The following is a 27,332-nucleotide window of genomic DNA, read 5'->3' on the forward strand; positions in this document are numbered from 1 at the left end:
TCATTATTGGTCTGCTGACTGTTTTGTAAATTAAGCCTTTTATTTCTTTTCCGATATCTTTATTTCTCCATATTGTTTCATTCAGGCAACTTTCATCAGACAAACATTTCAACAATAAAAATGTATGTAATATAATATTTGAGAGATAATGTGTATTTGTGTAATTTGAACTATACGATAGTAACAATGACTCGTGGCACACGGCGGCAGAGTGACGTTCATTGTCTCGGATTATCGGAATCAACAGGCACCTGTATTCCTTTATTTATTTTAAACTGTCTTGGCATTGTTCAAAAAAGCCTAAAAGACTATTTAAAAATTATTTTTTAAACAATGGTCTCATAGTCTAAGAGCTAGTGAACCCTCCGACTAACGGTCTTCCTGTAAGGCTAGAAATTTTTATAGTGATAATTCATAGCACACCAAGGCCAAAAACCATGACCTGGTAGGCATCAGCCGTGCACGTGTATCTACCAGGTGAATCGAAAAGTGCATAGTTTAGGGGAAAAATAAACTTTCTCCTGTAAGGTTTAAATTTAAGTATGTGTTTGACTAAGTCATTTAGAAAAAAATGTATACAATGCCAGGCGATTCTGAACAGCATAAGACCTTGCCAGGCGAGTAGAAAGATTAGGGGTTTTCCTAAAATTATTTTTTTGCATCGAACAAAGTTTTTTAGGTTTTTTGAATTATTCCAAACAGAAAAAATCTTTAGTAATTTTTCTCTTAGGTTAATAGTTTTTGTTATATAAGCGATTAAAAATTTTGAAAATTGCGAAATCGGACATTTAACTAATAATTTTAATGTTGCCAAGGTAGGTAGAAATTCTTTAAACATTGTTTGATGAAATCCCGAAAAGTTTTTTGCAATACAATACGAAAATCCCTTTGTTTTTTAATTGCTAATCAAGCGGGCGCGACACTGCAGTATAAGTGAGGACGTTTGAGTTTGCATAAATTCATTATCTCGAGAATGGGAAAATTTGAAGAGAAATCCTCAGACAGGTCGATTTTTATTTTTAAATTAGGACTTTCTGGCATAAAAATAATACTAGTGACGTCATCCATCTGGGCGTGATGACGTAATCGATGATTTTTATAAATGAGAGTATGAGTCGTGTGGTAGCTCATTTGAAATCTCTATTCAGTAGTATAAACATGAACATAATTATTTATACAGGGTGTACAAAAAAAATTTTTCTTCTTTTTGTCCAAATTAATTTAATAAAAAATAAATTTTTGTACACCCTGTATAAATAATTTTGTTAATGTTTATATTACTGAATAGAGAATTAAATAATCTTTCAAATGAGCTACCACACAACCCCTACTCTCATTTAAAAAAATCATCGATTACGTCATCACGCACAGATGGATGACGTCACTAGTATTATATATATGCCAAAAAGTCCTAATGTAAGAATAAAAATCGACCTGTCTGAGGATTTCTCTTGAAATTTGCCCGTTCTCGAGATAATGAATTTATGCAAACTCAAACGTCCTCACTTATACTACAGTGTCGCGCCCACTTGATTAGCAATTAAACAACAAAGGGTTCTCGATATTGTATTGCAAAAAACTCTTCGGGATTTCATTAATCAATGTTTAAAGAATAACTACCTACCTTGGCAACATTGAAATTTTTAGTTAAATGTCCGAGTTAGGGTTAAAATGGCCGATTTCGCAATTTTCAAAATTTTAATCGCTTATACAGGGTGTCCCGAAAAGATTGGTCATAAATTATACCACACATTCTGCGGTCAAAAATAGTTCGATTGAACCTAACTTACCTTAGTACAAATATGCCTCATAAAAAAAGTTACAGCCCTTTGAAGTTACAAAATGAAAATCGATTTTTTTCAATATATCGAAAACTATTAGATATTTTTTATTGAAAATTGACATGTATCATGCTTATGGCAGTAGCATCTTAAAACAAAATTATAGTGAAGTTTTTCCACCCCATAAAAATTTTATGGGGGTTTGGTTCCCTTAAACCCCCCCATACTTGTGTATACGTTCCAATTAATTCATTATTGTGGTATCATTAGTTAAACACAACGTTTTTAAAACATTTTTGACTCTTACTATTTTTTCAATAAGCCAGTTTTTATCGAGATGCGGCTTCTTTTTTAATATATTTACATAAAAATTTTATGGGGGTTTTGTTCCTTTAAACCCCCCAAATGTTTGTGTACCTTCCAATTACACTATTATTGTCGTACCATTAGCTAAACACAGTGTTTTTAAAACTTTTTTGCCTCTTAGTCTTTTTTTGACAAATCACCTTCTATCGAGATATGGCTTCTTTTTCAAAATATACCTAAAAATGTAAATTATAAATACATTTTCAGATTATTAACAGGTCTCTATAATCGTACTTAACCATATACAAATATGTGGTGGATTCGACAAATATTCAAAATAGGTCGATAAACACTGGCTTATCAAAAAAGTACTAAGAGGCAAAAAAGGTTTAGAAACATTTTGTTTAACTAATGGTGTCACAATAATAATTCAATTGGAACGTACATAAAAGTTTGGGGGGGTTTAAAGGAACCAAATCCCCTTAAAATTTTTATGGGGTGCACAAATTTCACTTTAATTTTCTTTTAAGATGTTGCTGCCATAATAATGCCACATGTCCATTTTCAATGAAAAATCTCGAAGGGTTTTCGATATATGAAAAAAAATCGATTTTCATTTTGTAACTTCAAAGGGCTGTAACTTTTTTTGTGTGCACTATTGTATATAGGTAAGTGAGATTCAATCAACATATTTTTGATCCCAGAATCTGTGGTATAATTTATGACCATTCTTTTCGGGACACCCTGTATAACAAAAACTATTAACCTAAGAGAAAAATCACTAAAGACCTTTTCTGTTTGGAATGATTCAAAAAACCCAAAAAAAACTTTATTATTCGATGCAAAAAAGTAATTTTAGGATAAACCCCTAATCTTTCCTCTCGCCTGGCAAGGTCTTATGCTGTTCAGAATCGCCTGGCATTGTACACATTCCTTCTAAATGACTTACTCAAACACATACTTAAATTTAAACCTTACAGGAGAAAGTTTATTTTCCCCCTAAATTATGCACTTTTCGATTCACCTGGTAGATACACGTGCAGGGCTGATGCCTGCCAGGTCGGTGAAGGTCGTTGTTATATCGGAATACTTCTATACAAAATACCTACCTACTGAGAAATACGATTCTCGATATTATTACCGGTACTCAAATACAAAAGTAACAACAGTAATAATAGTAATCAAAGTAACTAATACTTAAATGATTACTTTATACAAAAGTAACGATTTGTAATCAAATAGTACTCAAATCATTTTTATCCCTTAAATAGATGGGTGAAGGTCGTTGTTATATCGGAATACCTATACAAAATACCTACCTACTGAGAAATACGATTCTCTATATGATTACCGGTACTCAAATAGAAAAGTAACAAAAGTAATGATAGTAATCAAAGTAACGAATACTGTAAATGATTACTTTATACAAAAGTAACGATTTGTAACGAATACTCGAAAGTAACTATGTATAATCAACATCACTAATCTCTAGTAAACCCTGGTTTCTGGAATAAATTTCTCGATCCCTCCAGCGCTAGAATCTGGTTCATTGGATAACCAGGGCCGGTACTACAGTATACTTACGTATCTTTCCATTTGTTTCGTATCTCGATAAAAAGGATCAGCGATTTGCCAGGTCGTCATGATAGCCAAATCTATGACAAGAAGAACTCCGACTACCATAAAGAGCTGATAGTCTTTGATGACCTTTTTGTTTAACTTGACGTCTGTGAATATGGAATGTACCCTCCAAGTTTTACTAAACATAGCTCCGAAGGCCAGTGAAAACCCGGCCATCAGTGTCCAGGCCCTAGCAGTGCATATGTAGGGAAATGCATCTAAAATACACATGTTATTACTGGTTTTTTGATACGGAAAATTGTATTTTTTGTGGCTCAGATTATGCGTCAATGAGTTACTCACAGTATAAGATATTACAAACAAACGCCTGATAAATGGTATAAACATAACCCAAAAAGTCCATAAAATGTCAATAACAAAGAGTTGACTCATATAATTATTATGGTACACTTGCAATCTTTTCGATGAACTCTATGTTCATTTTCCCATGCGTGTTTACATATTTGAGATCTATTAAATTATCCATTTTTGATATGCTTTATGTTCACTTATTCTAACATTTAATGGTCTTGATGGTTCACCTACATAAATAAAAATGTTCGCATTCACAAGGTATTTTATAAATACAATTCTTTGTTGTTTTTTGTTTATCCTTAGGTTTAGTTTTAGATAAAATAGATGTCAATGTGTTTGTTGTTTTGAATGTTGTTGAAATGTTGAATTTATTCCCTATTGTTTTAAGTTTTTCCGATAATCCGTTTATACAGAGTGGGCCAAAGAAAACAGTCCACCTCGATATTTGGCAGTATTTGAGAATATGAGTCGTGTGCTACCTCATTTGAAAGGTTATTCAATTCTCTATTCAGTAATATTAACATTGACATAATTATTTATACAGGGTGTCCAAGAAAAGTTATTTTGAATTAAATTAATTGTCACAAAAAGAAGAATGTATGCAATTTACTTATCTCAAAATACATTCTACTACTGACAGAAAACAAAGAAAAATGTTTATTTGACAAATAAATATTGTTTTTCGCTTAAATTCAATATTCAACCTACCAAGAAGCAGATGGGTTTCAGCTTGAACATTGAAATTAAGCGAAAAGCAATGTTTATTTATCAAAAAACATTTTTTTTGTGACAGCAGTAGAATGTATTTTGAATTAAATAAATTACATATACATTCTTCTTTTTGTGTCAATTAATTTAATTAAAATATTTTTTTCTTGGACACCCTGTATAAATAATTATGTTAATGTTTGTATTACTGAATAGAGAATTGAATAACCTTTCAAATGAGGTAGCACACGACCCCTACTCCCTTTTTAAAAATAAGGGGTGGGGGAAATGGATGGGAGGGGATTGACAAATGACAAATGTATGTACCATAAAAATGTGTCCCCCTTAGATCAAAAATCGACCAGTTTCGTAATTTTCTTAAAATCTAATAAATACTGCCAAATATCGAGGTGAACAGTGTACAATAAATATATTATACACGGCTCACTAAAATAATTAGTTACGCCCCTGTACTACTGATTACTTAAAATTCAAGTAGTATTTATGTAACCTTTCTGGAAACTCCAGGTTATTGTTGAGACTCGCATTTGAACCCCTCGCCGGGGCAGATCGTCAAAAGCTTCCTAACGAGAATCATCTCTAATCTATCGACGCTCCCGCTATTCGTAAAAAGGCCGCATTTTACCGGCTTTTTTTGCTATCGTTTTATACCGCTCAGATAATTCAATCTGCTCAGTATTATCGACGATGATTTATTTAGCGTATTAGTGAGTGCCTTACAAATGAACCAAATGGATTATGGAATTCAATCAGAGCTCTGATGTGACACGTCATCAAGGAATAAAACTGTAAGTACTCTACATGTATGTGAACATAACTTATTAGTCGTGATACTGTATGCATTTTGAACCATATACCTCTCGTAGCAAATATTCTTTGTGCCATTTATGCAGATAATACTTTAAATTACATATGAAAAATCGTTATCTACTCTTAACCAGCTTACCTATGGGAATATACTCTATAACCGTACAATAAGTATAGGTTACTATTGTTAAGGATACTTTACGTATTGCCTAAACATTTCTGTTCCATCGAGCCGTATCATATTAATTATTTATTAATTAAATCCTCAAGGTCCTTCGTATTTGCATATTTTGATAATCTCTATTCTGAGAATAACGGTTTTTCATTTATAGTGTCTTTCTGTTGCATTTGGAAATTTCCAAGCCACGCCGCCCCGGCACAAAAATAAAATATTCCTCTCTTTCTGCACTCAAATTCTCAGTATTTAACCCAGCACGTCTCTACAATAGCTGGTAGGTTGTTAAGCCCGGTCTACACGTGCAATTTCAGAAACTACTTGCTTTGTTCAAATAAAGGAGTCGTTTTGTTTGTATGAAAAAATATTTGCATATATTACATTATTTTATTTTCGTAAATATATTTTTCTGTTTATAGTATACAAAAAGTGTACTCATTTCTTGGCTGATAGTACGGGTGTTATAATTTTAACATTGTTTGTTCAACCTTTTGATTTAAATTAAATTTATAATTTTGAATCCGATTAAGCCTGGTTCACAGGTTACAAAAATTATTAAAAATAATTTTGTTTTCTTGCATAAATTGTAAGTTTTTGCTACATTTAGCTTCGCTTAAGCTCATTTTACACTTCTAGAAAACTATAGAAAATAAATAATTGTTTTTTCCTTCAATTTAATTAATTTAAATACTTGTTAAGGGTGTCTCACACTTGCTGAAAAATACCCATTTTGGAAAATTGCATATATTTTGAAATTTTATAGTTTTGCATTTCATATACTAATCTGCGCTCATACAGGGTGATACTATTAAGCCAATCTCACACTATTAAACGTGTAATATATAATATATTGTACATATTCTCTCATTTTCGCATCGATTTATAGGTTTAGACATTTGCAAATAATCTATCTAATCTCACATTCTCGCAACATGGCTGACCGATCAAAATATAACCGACAGAGGCTCACCGCAAAACTTGATATAACCAAGTTGGCTGATTCGGTTCCCACAACTCTTAATTCTCTAAACAAATATAAAATTCGTGAAATAATTTCACAACTCAAACATTCTTACGGACTTTTCCGCGATGCTCAAAATGTGCTGGAGACGATCCCCGAGGAACCTACCCCCTCTACTGATTCCTCTGTGGTTTTTGATAAATATTTGGATACAATTTCTCTATTGGAAGAAAGGTTAGAGGTCATTGAAAGTTCTAATGTGACTGCTACCCCCTCCCTCCAATTTGACCCTAATTCTTCTCTAACCTCACAGTCTATGGCTAGGCAACGAACAGTAAACCTCCCTCGTATTCAGTTAAAACCATTTAGTGGCTTAGTTACTGAATACAATTCATTCATTGAGACCTTTGATACAATAATAGGATCTGATACTACATTAAGTGATCTGGAAAAACTCATTTACCTCAAAAGTTTTCTAACTTCCGAGCCTTTGACGCTTCTCGAGCATATCCCACTCACAGGTGACAATTACAAAATAGCCCGGGATAACCTGACACAAAGGTACGCCAACTCTAAATCGCTTATCAAAACTCTCATCTCTCAAATTCTTGATGCGCCTCCTATTTCTGGAAACGCAAATCACTCACAATTAAGAAATTTTCATACGGTCATGTCAAATAATTTCAAGGCCCTATTGAACTTGAATAGGCCCCCTTCAGATCTCTTGCATTTACTTCTCATACATATCGCTACTCAGAAACTCGACGCACCTACCATTAGGGCTCTTGAGTTCCAATCCGGTGGTAGCCAAGCTACCCCTGATTTTGTCCATTTTCTAGGGGAAATCGAGACACGCGTTGTTCATCTTGAGAATATTCAATCTCAATCAAAACCAAAATCGACTACTACTTCCAGACACTCTTTACACCTAGCCTCAGACACTTCTACCAGTAACCTTTCGCCTCGCTTAGGTCCTAAGAAATGTTCCTATTGCAACGACTCTCACTCGATCTACTCTTGTCCTCAGTTCAAGCAGTTGAATTCTAAAGAACGTTTTAGTTTTGTCAAACAAAATAAATTTTGTATTAATTGTCTTGGGTCTCACATGCTCGATCAGTGTAAATCCAAATTCTCTTGCATAGTTTGTAAATCTCGTCATCACACGTTGCTCCATTTCGACAAAACGGGTCATAGTAACCCTTCCGCGGCTGTTGGCCAACACAACTCAAATAATCATAATAAAACCGCTATCTCAAATAACTCCCATACACAGGGTAATTCACAACAGGGGCCCTCACATGTTAGAGCTCCTGAAACGGAAGTTAATCTTCAAAATTCGACTCCACATTCAATGGCTCTATCTGCAGCCTCGCTTGATAATCATTTGGTGTTATTAAGCACACTCCAGGTCTATCTTGTCGCTCCTAGCGGCAAGAGGGTCTTCGCAAAGGCACTTTTAGACTCGGCCTCACAGGTTTCATTTATTAGTGCTGACCTCGTAAAGGAACTGTCACTCACCACTAGAGATGGAAAATTACGGATCAATGGAATTAACTCCACCTCATCCTCGTCTCAATCTATTGTAGATACAACAATTTTCGCTGTCGCTAACGACGTTCCTTTTGACATCTCGTGCTCTGTACTCCCAAAGATAACAAATCCGCTTCCTCAAATTTCTATTTCGGCGAGCAAACTAAACATACCCTCAGAGATACCATTAGGTGATCCGATGTTCCATGTAACATCCCCAATTGGTATCCTGCTCGGTGCAGACCTGTATAACGATATCATTCAACCTGAAATAATTCGTTTGGGAAAAGGTCTTCCCGTTCTTCAACGCACTCTACTCGGGTACACGATATCAGGGTCAGTTCCAGACTTTGCTCTTAAGTCGAAAAATACTAAAAAGGCTTTGGAATTTTATTCAAACTCTCTCGTTACTTGTTGTTCTCATAACACTCCTTCCGCCGTAAATGAGCCGGTAGTGTCCAACGAGGAACTATCCGATCATTTACAAAAATTCTGGGAGCTGGAAGAAGCCGCTCCTCAGAACACCGATCTCATTAATGATCACCCCGCTGAAATTAATTTTGTAAAACATGTTAATGTTCTCCCCAATGGACGATATGAGTCCACACTCAATCTCAAACTCCCTATCGAAGATATAGACATGGGAAATTCGTTTCTCTCGGCAAAAAGACGTTTTCTCAGTCTCGAGAAACGTTTTCAACTCAACCCTGATTTATTGGAAAAATATCAGGACATTATATCGGAATATCTCAATAACGGACAAATAATTCAAGTGCCGTTAAAAATGCTAAATGACTCAGGTAAACCTAATTACTTTCTCCCTCACTTTCCCGTTTTCAAATCCAACTCTACTACTTCCACTCGTATAGTTTTCGATCCAAACAATAAATCGTCTACGGGAATCTCCCTCAGTGACGTCATAGACAAAGGTTATGTCGTCCAACATGAACTTTTTGACATTCTCGCTAAGTTTCGTCAGTTTAAATTCGCACTAGTAGGCGACATCAAGGCTATGTTCCTACAAATCGCCATTTGTCCCACTGAAACATTTCTGTTAAATTTTCTCTTTAGGGACAATATTCAGCAGCCTTTACGGTGCTATCAATTTCAAAGATTACCCTTCGGGCTCCCAAGTAGCCCGTTTATCGCTCAAAGAGTTATCAAGCACATCGCTGACAACAACAAACATACCCACGAACTTGCTACTAGTGTTCTGCAAGAATCTATCTATATGGATGACCTGATCAGCGGTGCTGACAGTCTTCATGAATTAAGTTGTCTTTTCGAACAATTAACTTCTTTGCTAGAAACCCATGGTTTCCTCCTCCACAAGTGGAACTGCAGTTCTTCAGAATTTCTGTCTCAACACAATTTAAATCCCGTCTCTGAAGTCAGTCTTAACTTCACGGGATCTGATAAAGTCTTAGGCATATTCTGGGATTCAGAACGCGACCACTTTTCGTTTAAAACTCCTATCTTCAAATTGGCTAATGTTGTTACTAAACGTACTATTCTCTCCTACATTGCTACTTTGTATGACCCGCTAGGATGGTTATCCCCTGTCCTTGTGAACGCTAAGCTCTTGATACAGGAAATATGGTCCCAGAAATTGGACTGGGATCAACCCATTGACTCACCCATCATTATGAAAAATTGGCAAAACCTCTTATCGACATTCAAAACTATAGAAGAGGTCAAGGTACCTCGATGCTTACTTTTACAAAAGAAAGTTGTTGATGTTCAATTAATTATTTTCACCGACGCATCGGAAAAAATATACAGCACTTGTGTGTATCTCAAAGCGACATACTCAGACTTTTCTGTATCGTCGCGGCTTATCGCTTCTAAAAACAAAATTTCTCCGCTAAAAAATAAACTCACCATCCCCAAATTGGAACTTTGTGGAATAGTGTTGGGAGTCACTCTGGCTCATAGACTTTTTCACATCTTCAAGAAAAATTTGAGTATATCTTCATCTCATCTCTTTGCTGACTCTACAATTGCCTTGTCTTGGATACTTTCTAAAAAACACATTTGGAACATTTTTGTACAAAACAGAATTCAAAAGGTCAATTCCTTGTTGGAAACTTTTCCTTGTGATTTCCATTTCGTCAGAAGTCACGAAAACATCGCTGACCCCGCTTCCAGAGGGATAAATGTCTTTGATAATCCCCAGACCACCGAAGACTGGTTATGCGGACCTAGCTTTATTAGAGACAATCCCATCGATTTTTCTCTTCATCAAATTCCTCATTTTCAGGATGATCTTCCTGAATTAAGGAAGTTAGTTGTCTCAAACATAGCAACAAATCACGAACTCAACGACACCTTTGAAAATCTATTCGCTAAATCTTCTTCTTTTCGTAAAATTCAAAGAATTGTCGCTTATCTTTTTAGATTCATCAGTAATATTAAAAAGAAAATAAATAACTCTCCACGAGATACGGATATATTGACGCCACCCGAAATGGAGATCGCTGATCACGCGATCATCAGGTATATCCAAAGTATCTACTTTAAAAAAGAGATTCTTGAATTGAAAAATGCTAAACTCGTGACCAATAAAGCCATTCGTAAACTCAACCCCTTCCTACAACATAATGATGGGCTGATTCGTGTGGGAGGACGTCTCCGACACGCCCCCATATCGTATAATCAAAAACACCCCATTCTACTTCCTTCTAAATGTCGAGTTGTAGAACTAATCTTGACTCAAGCTCATCATAAGTTATTACATTCAGGCGCGCAAACAGTACTTTCGTATGTCAAAATGAAGTACTGGCCAATTGACGGATTAAGACAGATTAAACGCTTAATTCGTAAGTGTGTAAACTGTTTCCGATTCATGACACCCAATTCTGTTCAACAGATGGCAGATATGCATCCCGATCGTGTACTCCCCACTAGACCCTTCCAAGTCGTCTCAGTGGACTATGGGGGGTTCTTCTTAATTAAGTCCTCACATTTGAGGAAGGCACCGCTTTACAAAGCATACGTAGCCTATTTCATTTGCATGAGCACTAAATGTGTTCATATCGAACTCGTCACAGGATTAAGCGCAGAAGCCTATATTCTTACTCTGAAAAGGTTTATTGCCAGAAGATCCACGCCCAGTATTATTTGGAGCGACAATGCCACAAATTTCCATGGGGCAAAAAATGAAATGCGCGAATTCTATGATTTTTTCTTAAATCAAAATAATTCGGAACAGATTAAGGAATTCTGTACTCAAAACTCCATAACTTTCAAGATGGGTGTTCCCCGCAACCCCCATCAATTCGGCCTCCATGAGGTAGGAATAAAGAGTGTGAAGTATCACCTCTATCGAATTATAGGAAATTCCCACTTCACCTTTGAAGTGTTTAACACAGTATTATGCCAAATCGAGGCTATTCTAAATTCGAGACCCATCACTAGGATGTCGTCTGACGCCAATGACTTCGCTTTCCTATCTCCAGCTCACTTCTTAGTTCAAAGAAGTTTAACCGCGCCCCCTGAACCAAGTGTTTCAGAGATACCTGAAAATAGGTTGAATCTTTTTCAGCGTATTAGTAAAATTCAACAGCAATTTTGGAAATTGTGGAAAAAAGACTATCTTTGCCTCCTGCAGCAAAGAAATAAATGGACCGACCCTACTGACCCTGTCAAGATCGGGGATTTGGTTCTGTTGAAGGAGGATGGTACTCCTCCACTCTTATGGCCAACTGCCAGGGTAATAGATGTATTGCCTGGTAAGGATGGTCTAGTTCGTACTGTCAAGATTCACACTACTCACGGTGATTTTCTTCGTGGTATTACGAAAATCGCTGTGATTCCCCTGGAAGATTAAAATCTATCCCTAGGGGGAAAACTTATCGTTTTCCTCCATTTTATCGTTGTTACCCCTTGTGTATATAAACTCTAATTTCTTCAAACATTTCTTATCGTTGTGCACATCTTTGCCAATCCCCTCTCTTCGAGGTGATATAGGCCATCTCTCTCGCCTGTCGCCCCCGGCAATATGTACAATAAATATATTATACACGGCTCACTAAAATAATTAGTTACGCCCCTGTACTACTGATTACTTAAAATTCAAGTAGTATTTATGTAACCTTTCTGGAAACTCCAGGTTATTGTTGAGACTCGCATTTGAACCCCTCGCCGGGGCAGATCGTCAAAAGCTTCCTAACGAGAATCATCTCTAATCTATCGACGCTCCCGCTATTCGTAAAAAGGCCGCATTTTACCGGCTTTTTTTGCTATCGTTTTATACCGCTCAGATAATTCAATCTGCTCAGTATTATCGACGATGATTTATTTAGCGTATTAGTGAGTGCCTTACAAATGAACCAAATGGATTATGGAATTCAATCAGAGCTCTGATGTGACACGTCATCAAGGAATAAAACTGTAAGTACTCTACATGTATGTGAACATAACTTATTAGTCGTGATACTGTATGCATTTTGAACCATATACCTCTCGTAGCAAATATTCTTTGTGCCATTTATGCAGATAATACTTTAAATTACATATGAAAAATCGTTATCTACTCTTAACCAGCTTACCTATGGGAATATACTCTATAACCGTACAATAAGTATAGGTTACTATTGTTAAGGATACTTTACGTATTGCCTAAACAAACAGTTTTCTTTGGCTCACTCTGTGTTGTTATTTTCCTTCTATTATTTTTTTGAATGTTATAGAATCCCATTCTATGTTGTACCGTTCCATTCGGTCCATTCTTGAAAATTCCTTATTTATAAACGATAAAGGATACCCATTTTTTCATAAAACACATTATGTTAACAAATGCTTCTTCTCTAAGAATTAATTTGCAATAGAACAAGTACTTATGTGTTAATCATATAAGAATTTAATTCCCTTTTTAATATTAATGGTGTAATTTAATTTGTAATTTAGATATCTGTTGGTATGTGTTGGTTTTCTGTACACCTGAGTCTCATATTCAGTATCCATCTTGAGATTAAGACATCCAGGAAAGGTAGTTTGTTAATATATTCATTTTCAATTTTAAATATTATTGTTTTTTATTTACCGTTTATATTATTCAGTAATATGTTCAACATCTCTGATCCATGAGACCATAATGAGAACACATCATATATGTACATATCTCCACCAAACTGTGGTTTTTAAATTTTGTTTATAGAATTCATTATTTAGTTAAAAATTGAACACTCTTCTCAAATATGTAATATAACGAACAAAAAATAAATATAATTTATAAATACTTTTAAAATAAATATAAATACTTTTTAAAAACTTATCTTACCTATACTGGATAACCCAGAATCCAGCCCAAGAAAAATAATGCTCGTATATGTCAACATACATCCTATAATGATTAAATTATTTAATTGTGGACTGGACATTTTTATGTATCGTTGATTCCTGTATTTGATGTTAAAAGCCAGAAACACTATGGCCATAATTATACCGCAAACTGCCAACGTTGCTAAAATGGCGTAAACAGTCTTATTTACCCTGGTATGTTCTATTATAACTAAAGTTCTATCTTTGGGTGGATATCTTAAACAAAGATCATTGTTAATGACATTATTTACATACCTAAACAATGTTATTTTTTCACGATTTGACATACTTAATAGTATTATAGAATTTTATTGTTCCACTCTGTATAAAGTTTAAATTTGCGTCGTACAAATCTTCGAAAGAGAAACACTTGAATTTTGAACCAGAAAGCATGCTCAAAATGTTTATTTACACAGTTCACTGAGAACTTTTCAATAGTCAAAGGATTAAAGCAAGGAGACGGGCTATTCAACCTGTTCCTCGAATATGTGATAAGACAGTTGAATATAGGAAGAGATAATGTTCTAACAAATAAATCAACACAGGTTACCGACTATGCCGATGATATCAGCATTATGTCTCGCAGAACCACAGAACGGAAGAGATTATTATATTATTCACAATTAAAAAAATTGGCAAAAGAGACCGGACTAAAAATAAATATTCCAAAGACAAAAAAGGTAACACAGCCAAGAACTAGGAGAAAATTGTAACAGTGTCGTTTCGTTTGTTGAAGGGAAGACTTAATGTGCCTTTAGACTAGAATGACAAAATTTATATTAAAATATGGGGTCTAGAAGTGAATAAAAAGAAAACCGAATACTTGTGCATTGGAAGAGGACAAAAATATCTCATATTAGACCACATGACCACGATAAAGGACTCCTATGACTACAAATATCTAGGTATCAATATTTCCCACGATGGAACATTAGACAAAGCCATAAGAGAAAGAAATACGCCAGATAGAAAAGCCATCACAATGCCAAACAATATTTTATGGGACCAATCCATCAACACAGAAAATAAAAAGAGGATATATGAGTTTATAGTAAAAAATATCACTCTATCTATGCAGCTGCGAGGTATGACCACTGAAAGAAGAATACTGGCAACGCTGAGAGCAACGGAAATGGATTTTTGGAGAAGAGCCGCAAGAAAAGAAAGGATTATCAACGAACTCATTAGAGAAATAATGGGAATCAAACGAAAAATCACGGATGAATTGTCCACAAAACAATTTATCATGGGCAGCAATGTATTAATTGTCATAAGTGAGTGGCACAGTTTTATAATAGTTATTTATGATATAAGTGTTAAAAGTACACGTTTAAGGCACGCATGTGAAAGTTTGCAGAATGAGCGGAGCGAATTCTGCAATTCACATGAGTGCCTTAAAAATGTACTTTTAACACGTATACCATACAATATTTTTTCTACAAACGTAATTACAGGACAATATCTACAAAAACTTTTACTTGAACTTGACTGACATTCCATTTTTATATTTTTTTGACATTACATCAAAATTGCCTATACGGTCAATACGAACTGCAGTGCCTTAAAAATATTTTAAAGCACTAGTGCCTTAAAGTAGCATTTTTAACGCTCGTATGGAGTGCTAAAAATTGCATTTTTAACACGATTGTAGAAAAACAGTTTTAAACCCATTCAAAGAATAATTACAACAAAAGCAGTTCAATTGCAGAGTCCAGTCGACTGGAGAAGAAGAGCCATTCATTAATCATCCAAGGTACCGTACCTAATATATTCTTGCATGCACACACATTCAATTAATTGATACATTTTGCTCATAACTGTCTTTCGCCATAATACGTAAAACCAGTACCGATTAAAATAAATATTATCTTTGTTCTAAAATCATAAGAACTATATAAATCCTTTTTACTTTGAAATATTTTTCCAAAACCGCTCTGTAGCAAATTTGTAAAAGGAAACATGTTATTTGGTAAACAAATCTTTACCATCGTTTGAAATATTTTCTGTGATTAAATCGGCCAAAATCTATCAACTATATTTGTAATCTTGTTGAAAAATGTGCAAGATAAAGTTTTCATTCTGTACCATCTTTTAAAATTGTTATGATGGCCATTTACATACCTATTATGTATTGCATACTTCACGAAATAGCTTGTTGATTTATTGATCTGAGTATGAAGATAATATCACAATGCACTTACTTGCCAATCCACTTGAGTGGATCCCCGAGTGTAAGATCTAAGTGTTGTGTTGCAGCACTATATTCGCCCACTTTTACTTCTTTACCCTCTTGAAACTGCTTCAAGAGAATGCTCGCCTTTCTTTCGTTATCGTAAAATCTTACAGGTCCGGTAACTCCTAAAAATAGAGGCATTATTTAAAAATACATAATAACTTAACTTCAATGATTATACAATTCCACTCCAGTTGGAATTTGTTGACTTTAATAAAGCTTTCGATAACATAGAATAATAGGCAAACATTCATGTGTTAGATAATGCCAGGATACAAATGCTGAAATACAAATCTGGAGACCGTGGGCAGGAAGAAGAGGAAGAGGAAGACCTCAGATGCGATGGAAGGACGATATTGTAAAAGCTGCAGGAACTAACTGGAAAAACGCAGCCAAGGACAGACGGAAATGGAAAGATTTGAGGAAGGCATATGTCCAAAGTTGGATAGAAATGGGCTAAAGAAGAGAGATAGACTTTCGACATAAAAAGCTCTTATTAGAAAACATTTACAGGAAAGCAACATTTAAAACTGAAATAACTGAAAACTTAGAAACTAATCCAATATTAATGAGGTATCGCCTAAGTTATTTACAATCGCTGTTTGGAGGATAGGACAGTGGCTGCTGCTAGAGGCGTCAATTACAAAATCATTGGCGCTACAAAATCGCCTGTCTAAGCCACTTTGTGGCACCACAGAGTAGCGCTGCAGAGTGTTTCGTCTGTTTCTGCGCTTAAATTTAAAATTACGTCAAAGAATGATCAAAGAATGATTTGGTAAGTGATGTTACATGCCACCGAGACCTGCACTCTGAAGGCTGTTCCGATCAGTCACCTAGAGACGTTTAATATGTGATTACATATAGTACATTATTCGACGGTTTTGCTGTGAATTTTAAAGAATCGTTTGGATTGACATAAAATTTGGCATACGCATAGCCAACATGTCAAAGAAAAAAAGTGATATTGCGCCGATGTGTGCTTTTGCCTTATGGGTGAGGTTCACCCCTAGGGGTGAAAAACATACGTTCAAAATAAGTCCAAAATTCGATAAAATGCCTAATTCTAAGCAACTTTTATTCTATACCGTTTTTTCACCAAGTTAATACTTTTCGAGTTATTTTCGAGAGAATACGTTTATTTTTCAACAAAACGAACACGTTTTTAGACAATTTTTCGCATGTAATTCAAAAAGTAAGTATTTTATCGAAAAACCGTTATTAGCAAAAGCATAGCTTGTAAAAAAGTGAAAAAAGGTGTATACATGAAGTCTCTAGATCTAGTAGAAGCAGAGTTATAGCTAAAGAAAATAGGTTCATATTCGCCAAACTTCAAATAAATATATTTCAACGTGAAATAACCAAAAAATGAAGCACTTTTTGGAAAAAACTCATTACAACTTTTTTAAAGAGTTTAAAAAGCTTTATGTCCATTTTTATAAAAAAATATTCTGGCATCAAATGTGAGCAAGCTACGCTCAAAATACAGTTGGTCTGTTTTGATTTGGCATGAAAAATCGGGAAAATCACCCCCTAATTAACAACTTAAATAGAATTAATCGTTACCGCTTCACTTGTTGCTTTATTTATGTTGTGTCTATATGATCGGTAAGTTTCATCGATATAACGTGCTTATTTTTGAAAAAAGATGGTTTTAAAAAAAATTTAAAAATTTTTAATTTTGAAAAAATGCTCTTTTTCAAAATAACTCAAAAATGATTAGTAATACCAAAAATCTCAAAAAGTAATAAAATGTACGTTTTGCTTTTCTGAATATTTTGGACTTTTTGTTTTTCTGTTAGACAAAAATCGGTTATGCTATGGCTGTTCAAAGTTTGCATACACTTGGGATTAGTGACTCGTTCAAGCCATTTTAACTACAGCCTTTTCAAGAATAAGCACTTTGAACGGCTGAGACTTACAGATCGTATAAATAATTAATAAGTAAAGTAACTTGTGAAGCGATAACGATTAATTTTATTTGATATGCTAATTAGGGGGTGCTTTTCGCGATTATTTTTACCAAAAAATAAAAGGTACCAACAATATTTTGAGCATAACTCACTTACTTTTAAGGTTACAAGTTTTTTAAAAAACAAGAATAAACCTTTTTTTAAACACTTTAAAAAAGTTGAAATGAGTGTTTCCCGAAAAGTGTTTCGTTTTTTGGTTATTTCTCGATGAAATATTCGATTTGGAATTTGACGAGTAAGAACCTAATTTTCATTAGCTACAACTTTGCTTGTACTTGGTCTACAGACTTAATATATGCACCATTTTTTAAATTTTTTTATAAACTATATTTTTATTAAGAATATTTTTTTCGACAAAGTACTTTATTTTAGAGTTATTTGCGAAAAACCGTCTAAAACATTGTTATTTTGTTTAAAAATGAACAAATTCACTCACAATTAACTCTAAAAGTATTGACTTGGTGAAAAAACTCTATGGAACAAAAGTTGCTTAGAATTAGTCAGTTTATCGAATTTCCGAACTTATTTTGGACATATACTTTTTCACCCCTGAGAAGGGGTGAAACTCACCCCCAGGGCAAAAGCACACACAATATTACTTTTTTTCTTTGACTTATTACTATGTGTATGCCAAATTTCATGTCAATCCAAGCGGTTTTTGTTAAATTTAAAGGTTTTGCAATATTTTACCGTTAAAGAACGTACTAATAGAAAAATGTTTCGAATACCATGGACAGTGATTAGGACCAACGAATCTGTGTTAAATAGAACAAATGCTGTTTATAGCTCACTGTGTAATAATTATTGTTGATTTTAGAGCAAAAAAGACGAAGAAAGTTTACTAATTGGTTGTCACGGAATAGGTATAAGGAACGAAAGGGGAGACCTACGTTCAGCCGAGGACAATACAGGCTGTGTGACGTAATAATAATTGAAATGTAAATATCTTACCTTCAAAACTTGTATTATGCAAAGCATCTAAAAATAGTTTTTCCCAAATAGGATCTCGGTATCTAAAATCCACAACCGATTCATTTCTTCTGAAGTATTTAATTTTATGTGCCACGTTCTGTATCGCTAAAGCTAACGCCCAAATGCCATCGTACGTGTATCCATGGAATCTCGAATATTCATCCCCTTTTCTTGTTTCGTACTCCTGGTTGTATTCATCTGCTGTCTAAAACAGTAAAATCATGAAAATCTTTAGTAAAATGTATATTTACCGCAAAAAAGAACGAGATTTCGGTAAATGTTTTTTAAGTTTTTGAAAAGCTTGTCACACCTACATCTAAAAATCAGACTTTTTTTTATATTATGTAGTACTCTTATTTAAATAATATCTGAACTGTCAGACACTAATCAGGTCTAAGTAAGATAATATAGGTTCAAATTCATTTTATCGTTATGAAGACGTAATTTAAACTTCACACCTGTATTTTTGTCGTTTTATTTTTACCAAAATGTTTCTTAACAGTTGAACATAAAACAAGCTGACTTTGTTGAGAATGTCAATTTTGGGACGCTAAAATGATATGGAAAAGTTTGCCAATTCTACCTCCAGGCTTTCTCCTAATAACCTCGATTTACCTGTTTTCCGGGAAAACGGAAAACATCGATATACCTCGAATCTGTACGCCATATAAAAAATGTATCAAACACAAAATGTAGCTGAGATAATTTTGAACAAAAATGTTTGTTATATAACACTTTTTGTGTATAATTAACCGTTCTCTCCGAAACAACGCCTGAAGCTTTCGGCGATTTTGAATGTCAGTTATGAGCGCGAAATTAATTTTAGAAATAAAAATTGTATTTTTATTTAAAAAATTCGATATCTTTTGATCAGAATGGTCGTTTCAAGCTTTGTTTGTGATAGAACGGTTCATTCTACACAAAAAGTGCTAACAAACTTTTTGTTTAAAATTATCTCAGCTACATTTCTTGTTTGAAGCATTTTTTTTTAAACGGCGTATAGATTCTTGGTAAATCGACGTTTTCCCTCAAACTTTTTTGCATCTTTCTGGGAGTTCCAAAATTAATATTCTCAGCAAATTCATCGTATTTTATAATCGACTATTAAAGAAACCTTTTAGTGAAAATAGAAAGACAAAAAATACAGCTGTGAGGTTTAAATTATTTTAACATACTGTAAAAGTAAAACTGAAAGAGAAAGGTAATCCTGGCCATAGAAGAATGTCACGAATATTAAAATTTAATAAAATAATCCCAGTCTTTCTACTCTAGTAAGGCCTTCCTTATTCTCAAGCTTATTTATTAACAACACTTATGTCCTACTTACTATTCCAGATATTGTAATTTCCCCACTAGTCGATAATGGTAACAGATCAGTCAAAATTGTTTGTTGTAAGGCAGACTCCAGTTCTTCCAGCGTACAGTTAAAGTCAGGATCTAACCTCGTCCACCATCCTGGACTGTACGTTCCCATTATGATCCACTGATATTTTTTACCATACATTTTTAGTTTGTATGCTTCGCAAAAGATATCGCGGGCCCATATTTCGTTAAAATTTCCTGAAATAATAAACAAAATTAAATAAAAAAAGACTAAGTTTTCACTCTAATGGCATATAAAACAACATAATGCTATTCTACATCCCACCAGAATGAAAACAATGGGAACCTTCTCTGGTTACACCTCCGAGGCTTCTACAATATGCAAGCCATACGGATGCTGACACTAAGGAAGATGAGGGAATTCTACAATTTACAATTCACGTCCCATCTGCTCAGCGCGGTAAAGTTCCAACGAGAATGGTTCCCTTCGTACTCCAATCAGAGTAAATGTAAATCAAAAATGAATAACCATTTTCAATTCCGTTGCAAAACGAAAATACAGCCGAACCATATTCTAGTCCAATCAGAGAGTGCAGCAAGCACCTCTACCGGTTTCGAAACTTATTAGTTTCTCATCAGGAGCCACAACCATTCTCGTTGGAACTTTACCGCGCTGAGCAGATGGGACGTGAATTGTAAATTGTAGAATTCCCTTATCTTCCTTAGTCTCAGCATCCGTATGGCTTGCATATTGTAGAAGCCTCGGAGGTGTAACCAGAGAAGGTTCCCATTGTTTTCATTCTGGTGGGATGTAGAATAGCATTATGTTGTTTTATATGCCATTAGAGTGAAAACTTAGTCTTTTTGTAGCAGTTGCCGCTAGGGCATCTATGCTATTTCGTTCGTTGCAATCCAGGACTGCACGCTGGGGTTTGTTTTGGTTGGATCGGGGAGAGCAGCATATGTGCCTCCTGATGAGAGAATAATAAGTTTCGAAACCGGTAGAGGTGCTTGCTGCACTCTCTGATTGGACTAGAATATGGTTCGGCTGTATTTTCGTTTTGCAACGAAATTGAAAATAGTTATTCATTTTTAATCATTTAACATCGACTGGTATTCACCATATTTTCTTTAAATCTATCATGTAAACCATATATTATGATGTTACCACTTTAATTAGTGTGCTAGTTTCAACTACTTAGCAGCATGTAAGTATTCTCCACATGTTTTTCTCATTAACAGTCACAATTTTATCCCTTTTTTGCCTTAATCTAACGTGGAAATAGTTCATTCTAGGCACTGAAGATGTTCTGAATTAGAACGAAAACGTTTTGCACGAATTTTCATGAAGTTTTTTAATAAACCATTTTATACCAGTATAAAACTTGAAGTTTTTACTTCTGTATGAGTTTTTTAAACTATGGTATACAGCCAACTATTAGAATTTTTAGACTGTACATAACCATTTTTATTGAATATTCGTCAGTAAACGTTCTTTTTTATACAAAAAACTCGAAAGTAAACTGGAAAAATTCCCTTCTTTTCCTTCAAATTCCAAATGTTTAGACCCTAACATTTCTATTATGTGCAGCATTTATGAATTTGAACTCGAGTTGAAAAACGTTCAACCTGGAAAAACTTAAACAAAAGGTTCGGTGAATTCGTATAAGCAGTAAAAAGTGAAAAGCCCTCAAGGCGACCATGTATAACAACACATCGTAGTTGGGTCTTTAAAAAGAGAGCAATTCACGGTGTAGTGAATATGGTTTTTAAGGGAAAATAGCCGGAAAGTTAGGTACTTCATTTTGGAGGCTATTTAGTCCCTTTTAATGGTTTTTATTACAAAAAATATAATATACATGAATGTAACTAGATGCTCTCTCTCTCTCTCTCTCTCTCTCTCTCTCTCTCTCTCTCTCTCTCTCTCTCTCTCTCTCTCTCTCTCTCTCTCTCTCTTATAAATGTCACTTTAAAGCACTGGGTGCTTTAAAAATTTTAGGGCACTGCAGTTAAAAGTAAAATGTAAAATTTTGAAAGCAAACGTCAAAATATTTATATTTAATTTATTAACATTAATATTAATAGTACAATTTGCGCAATTTGAAAAATGAATTTCTTGCACTGCAGTTTTACCATTTTCCAGGTTAAGGCGGAATGAGTAAAAACAACTGAATTTCCAGTCGAAGTTGAGGCCACAATATACATTTTCAGTATATTTCCCAGAAACGCCTTTCGCTTCACACCATTTCTCAAACTTATTATAAGCGATATCATATTGAATTCTGGATTTCCTCGGCAACAAATCCAGGATAGGTCGACTGGCCGCTACCTCTATATCTGGAAATTGATCTTTTTCTACGATATTTTCTTGCATTTTAACGAAAAATCCACAACCGCGTTTTGAAAAACAAACAGACATCTGACAGATGCTTCAAAACTTCCGTAAACAATTAAGTCAACAATGGTTGCTAAGGTCCGTAATATACGATGCAATTCAAAACTATCAATGTATTAAAGGTGTTTTAAAATTTAATTTAAACTGTATAATTGCATTTTTAACACGTTTGTAGAAAAAATATTGTATAATATATGTGTTAAAAGTACATTTTTAAGGAACTCATGTGAATTGCAGAATTCGCTACGCTCATTCTGCAAACTTTCACGTACGTGCCTTAAAATTGTACTTTTAACACTTATATCATAAATAACTATTAATTTTACACATCTTACCTAAAATTATTCGAGTATCCTTCTCCTTAAGCTTTGTAAGTGCAGAAAGAACTTCGTTGGTAAAACTTTGCGTTTCTAGAACCTGGTAACCCATTGTATCTAATTCAGCAACTAACCTAAAAGTAAAAGATGAAAGGATACATTTTACCAACATGCAGTTTCCCTAACAACACAAAACATTCCAGGAATGTACTATCAAAGTTCTATTAATGTTTGAATGTACTGGACATTCAAGGAACATTCGGTGACTATCTGATTAAGTTATTCGTGGAATGTTACCACAAGACATTCTATGAACATACTACCAATGTCCTATATTTTAAGAGAGGCCATTTACTATTCAATTTGCATTCATTTTCAAATTTGCTGCGCGTGTATATGTATTTAGGCAATCCAAACCACGTGACTTCTGGTTCTGGTTGGCATGGCATGGCATACAGGTTACAGATGTTATGTTTGTAATATCATTTCATTTCATCATTTCACTGTTTATCGTCATATTTTGGATTCATTTGGATTTCGTTTGCTGTATTTTGTGAACTTTATAAACTTTACCACACTGCAAAGTGATTATTTAAGGAAATTATTATTGGAGACACCAGATGTTTGGAGAAAGGTAGGGCAAACATTTTTTATCAATGTTCATTTTTCTCTGATATTTATCAATATTGATGAATTTTGCAAGCAATAACATTATTTCTTTTATTGTTTTAGATATTTATTGAAGCTGAAAATAATTGGGGATTTAGATCCATATACAATTCAGTCAGAATTGGATTTTACCATAAAGTGCATTCCACCAAATTACTATTATAGATATTATAGATGAAAGCATACAAAAGCCTTCAGGCACATAAATATGTTACAGCTGGATTTGTTTTTAAAGTTGGAGTAAAGTTGGAAGTCACAAGCAACAACTTCGTAAGTACCTACAAGAATATTGAGGAAATCCAGCTCCTGGATACTACTGGGCAAACTAGAAGATTGAAGAGGACAAAGCCTTTTGAACTAGTTTGAGTGCAATAAGATTTTGTGCAATAAAATGTTTATATTTATCAAGGATGTATTATTTGGTATGGCTACATATACAGTCGGAAAAATGAAAGAATACCCATGAATGAACATACAAAACACCCTGTATTTTCCTGTCACCGTGTCACAAAGAAAATTGTCCAGTGCAAGTAACAATAATTATTACATGTATTTGTGCTGACCAGTTTTTTGTGTGACACGGTGACAGAAAAATACAGCGTGTTTTATATGTTCGTTCATGGGTATTCTTTCATTTTTCCTACTGTACTTCTGGTATATCGTCGGTGATGTGACAATACTTCCTATCTGCTTTTTCATGAATTTTGTAGGAGATGAAAAACTTGTTTGGGCCACCTCGTGTTTTCATATATTTTTTGATTTGTTTTGTAGTAAATTCAACTATCTATTTACTACAAAACAAGTCAAAACTTACGTATGAAAACAGGAGGTGACCGTAAAAAATGTTTTTCGTCTCCTGCAAAACTCATGAAAAAACATATAGGAGGTATTGTCACATCACTGACGATATATTTCAGAGAATGTCTAAAAAATATACTTTGAATGTCCTAAGAACATTCATGGAATGTTTCAACAAGACATTCAGTCTAAACAATATACTGTGAATGTTCAAAGAACATTCGTAGACATTCATGGAATGTTCCAACAAGACATTCAAGGAATGTTTAAAATGCTGACACAGCACTTTCCTGGGACTTTCCAGGGACGTTCGTGTGCTTTTGGGGACATTCCAGGAATGTTTTCAATGTCCTGTGTGTACCTTCTAGGAACATTCCTGGAATGTTTTGTGTTATTAGGGTTGATTTTTGTTATATTTTACTGTTACTATTTTTCTTCACTTTTTATCAATTTCAAAGGCTTCGGCTGTGGTCGAATGATTCAATAATCTGATAAATAATATAATAAATGGATGAACTATCCTTGTTAATGGTCGATAATATCCACAAGGAAGAATTTCCTGTAGCTGGCTGTATACCATTAATTACAAGTAAAATTTAATAAAAATTTTTGTCCTGGTAAAAGGTATATTAGTTAAAAAAGCCCTAAAGGGCTACAAACATATAAACAAAACGTTTTCGCTCTGTAACAAGAGCATCATCAGTGTTACAAGAACATGGTGAGCCAACCAAAAAATACAAAGGTCAAAGCCTTTCAAAAACAGACTAAAAGTCTTATATAGATGCAAACATGGCAAAATTCAAAGGATGGATAAAATTCTTTTTGTGGGTCAACAGGTAACAATTAGGTCATTATGTTACAAGAGATGACAGGCAACTTTGCCTGTAACATAATGACCTAATTGTTACCTCTTGACCCACTTACCACGTGTGGGAGTCATATGTTGCCCTAGGGCCGTTGCAATAGGAATTTTATCCATCCTTTGGATTTTGCCATGTTTGCATCTATATAAGACTTTTAGTCTGTTTTTGAAAGGCTTTGACCTTTGTATTTTTTGGTTGGCTCATCATGTTCTTGTAACACTGATGATGCTCTTGTTACAGAGCTAAAACGTTTTGTTTCTATGTTTGTAGCCCTATAGGGGCTTTTTAAACTAATATACCTTTTACCAAGCCAAAAATTTTTTATTAAAATTTACTTGGTCGATAATATCTTACTTAACTTGTGCCTATCTGCTCAATACCATCATAATTTTTAATAGTCTGTTCTAACGAAAATTTGACCCCCCCAGAAACTCAGAAACCAACAGCTTCTTCATAATTTAAAAAAACACGTCAATTTTTAATGGAAGGGGGACGAATATTTATGCAAAATTCATGCCCTCAAATGTAACCCCCTACTGCCCCGCATCGACCCCCACTTTTTTTTAAATAGCAAGTGTGGTCGAATGGCACATCATTTGAAAGGTAATTTTTTTCTCTAAACGACGCTCTATTTTTTATAATTTACGACATAATAAGTTTGAAGATAATTTTGGACTTACAAATCTATTATAAATTAGTTAAATCCAAAATTATCTTTATAGTCCAGGAACCGAAGCTTTTCACCTCGCAATTTTTACAGAATGGATCAATTTGCTTAAAAATTTGAGAATAAGTATTGGATAGTCCATGGATCAAAATCTATATGATGCCGACAGGCGCTTTTACCATGGGGGTGGTTTCCACCCCATCTCCCATGGGGGTGGACATTTTTTATTATATTTTGACCGCAAAAGTTAATAAAACCATTCATTCTAAGCAAAATTGTTCTATAAGTACATTTTTTTGATAAAATTAATAGTTTTTGATTTATTCGCTATCGAAAGTGTTTTTTATATAAAAAAATCAATGTTTTTAGATGGTATACTCATTTACGATTCACTCAATTTTTGCCGTGGAAAAAATTTTATCAAACCAAATTCTTGGGAATTAAATTACCTACAATTTCATATTTAAACATTTTTTCGTATCTCTGATGCTAATCTTTCTATTCTGAAGAAAATGGCATTTTTTACCAAATTGCAAACATTCGTTATTCGATTTAAACTACAGTTTTTTTAAAAAGTAATTATTATAAGCCAGTAAAACCTCTAGAATCTATTAATAATACATAAATAAAGAAGAGTAAATAATGCCAATGACTAAAAACACTGCTAACTTACATTATTAGCCATTAAAGAACAGAGGTGTGAAGCACTATCAACTGGTAGACCAACCTACTGGCCTACGGATAGAAACAAGACCCCTGATTTAATAGACTTCTTTATTATTAAGAATATTTCAACTAATTTCATAGACATTGATGACTGTTGGGACTTAAATTCTGATCATTCCCCTATAGTAGTAATCATGAGTGACAGGATTATTAAAAAACAAAGTAACCCCACATTAACAAATAAATGGACGGATTGGGTAAGTTTTAAGCTAAGCCTTGAAGAGAGAATAAATCTAAGTGTACCAATACAAAACGCAGAGCAATTAGATAAAGAAGCAGAATTGTTGGTGAACAATATCCAGCAAGCAGCATGGGAAAACACTCCTACGCTGAAACCTAGGCTAAAAGGAAACAATTATCCAAATGAAATAAGGAACATGATAATTGAAAAAAGAAAACTGAGAAGAATTTGGCAACAAACAAGGTCTCCTCAAGATAAGACTAAACTAAATCGTGCAAGTCAACAACTCAAAAGAACTATCCTACAATTAAAGAATGACTCGATTAATTCTTACTTACAGGAGCTAACAGATGACGGTAGTACAGATTATTCCTTATAGAAAGCTACTAAAAGACTGAAAAGACCTATTATGCACTTTCCTCCTATTAAACTAGAAAATGGTAACTGGGCCAGAAGTAGTGCACAAAAAGCAGAGCTATTTGCCATACATCTTGAAAATACATTCAAACCAAATGAACCTCAAGGGGATGAAGAAAGATGGGAGGAACCTGTTCAATTAGAGGAAGAAATTCGGCTAACTACACCAAAAGAAGTGCTTGAAGAAATAAGGGAAAATATTAATCCGAAGAAAGCTCCGGGCTATGATCTAATTACGGGTGAGCTGTTGAAAAA

At 34.2% G+C, this 27,332-nt stretch overlaps 1 protein-coding gene across 1 annotated transcript in view; it reads right to left on the reverse strand.

The window, feature by feature from the left end:
- Nucleotides 1-27,332, reverse strand: part of LOC114328300 (gamma-aminobutyric acid type B receptor subunit 2) — a 180,320-nt gene that overhangs the window by 35,699 nt on the left and 117,289 nt on the right. Inside the window, exons 5-10 of the mRNA XM_050647737.1 lie at nt 22,775-22,890; nt 20,049-20,281; nt 18,701-18,926; nt 15,748-15,904; nt 13,506-13,762; nt 3,672-3,925 (exon numbers count right to left, since the gene is read on the reverse strand). Of these exons, the coding sequence (XP_050503694.1) occupies nt 3,672-3,925; nt 13,506-13,762; nt 15,748-15,904; nt 18,701-18,926; nt 20,049-20,281; nt 22,775-22,890 (1,243 nt within the window). The remainder of the gene's footprint in view (nt 1-3,671; nt 3,926-13,505; nt 13,763-15,747; nt 15,905-18,700; nt 18,927-20,048; nt 20,282-22,774; nt 22,891-27,332) is intronic.

Source organism: Diabrotica virgifera, chromosome 3 (assembly GCF_917563875.1).
Source record: "Diabrotica virgifera virgifera chromosome 3, PGI_DIABVI_V3a".
NCBI classification, from domain to species: Eukaryota; Metazoa; Arthropoda; class Insecta; order Coleoptera; family Chrysomelidae; genus Diabrotica; species Diabrotica virgifera.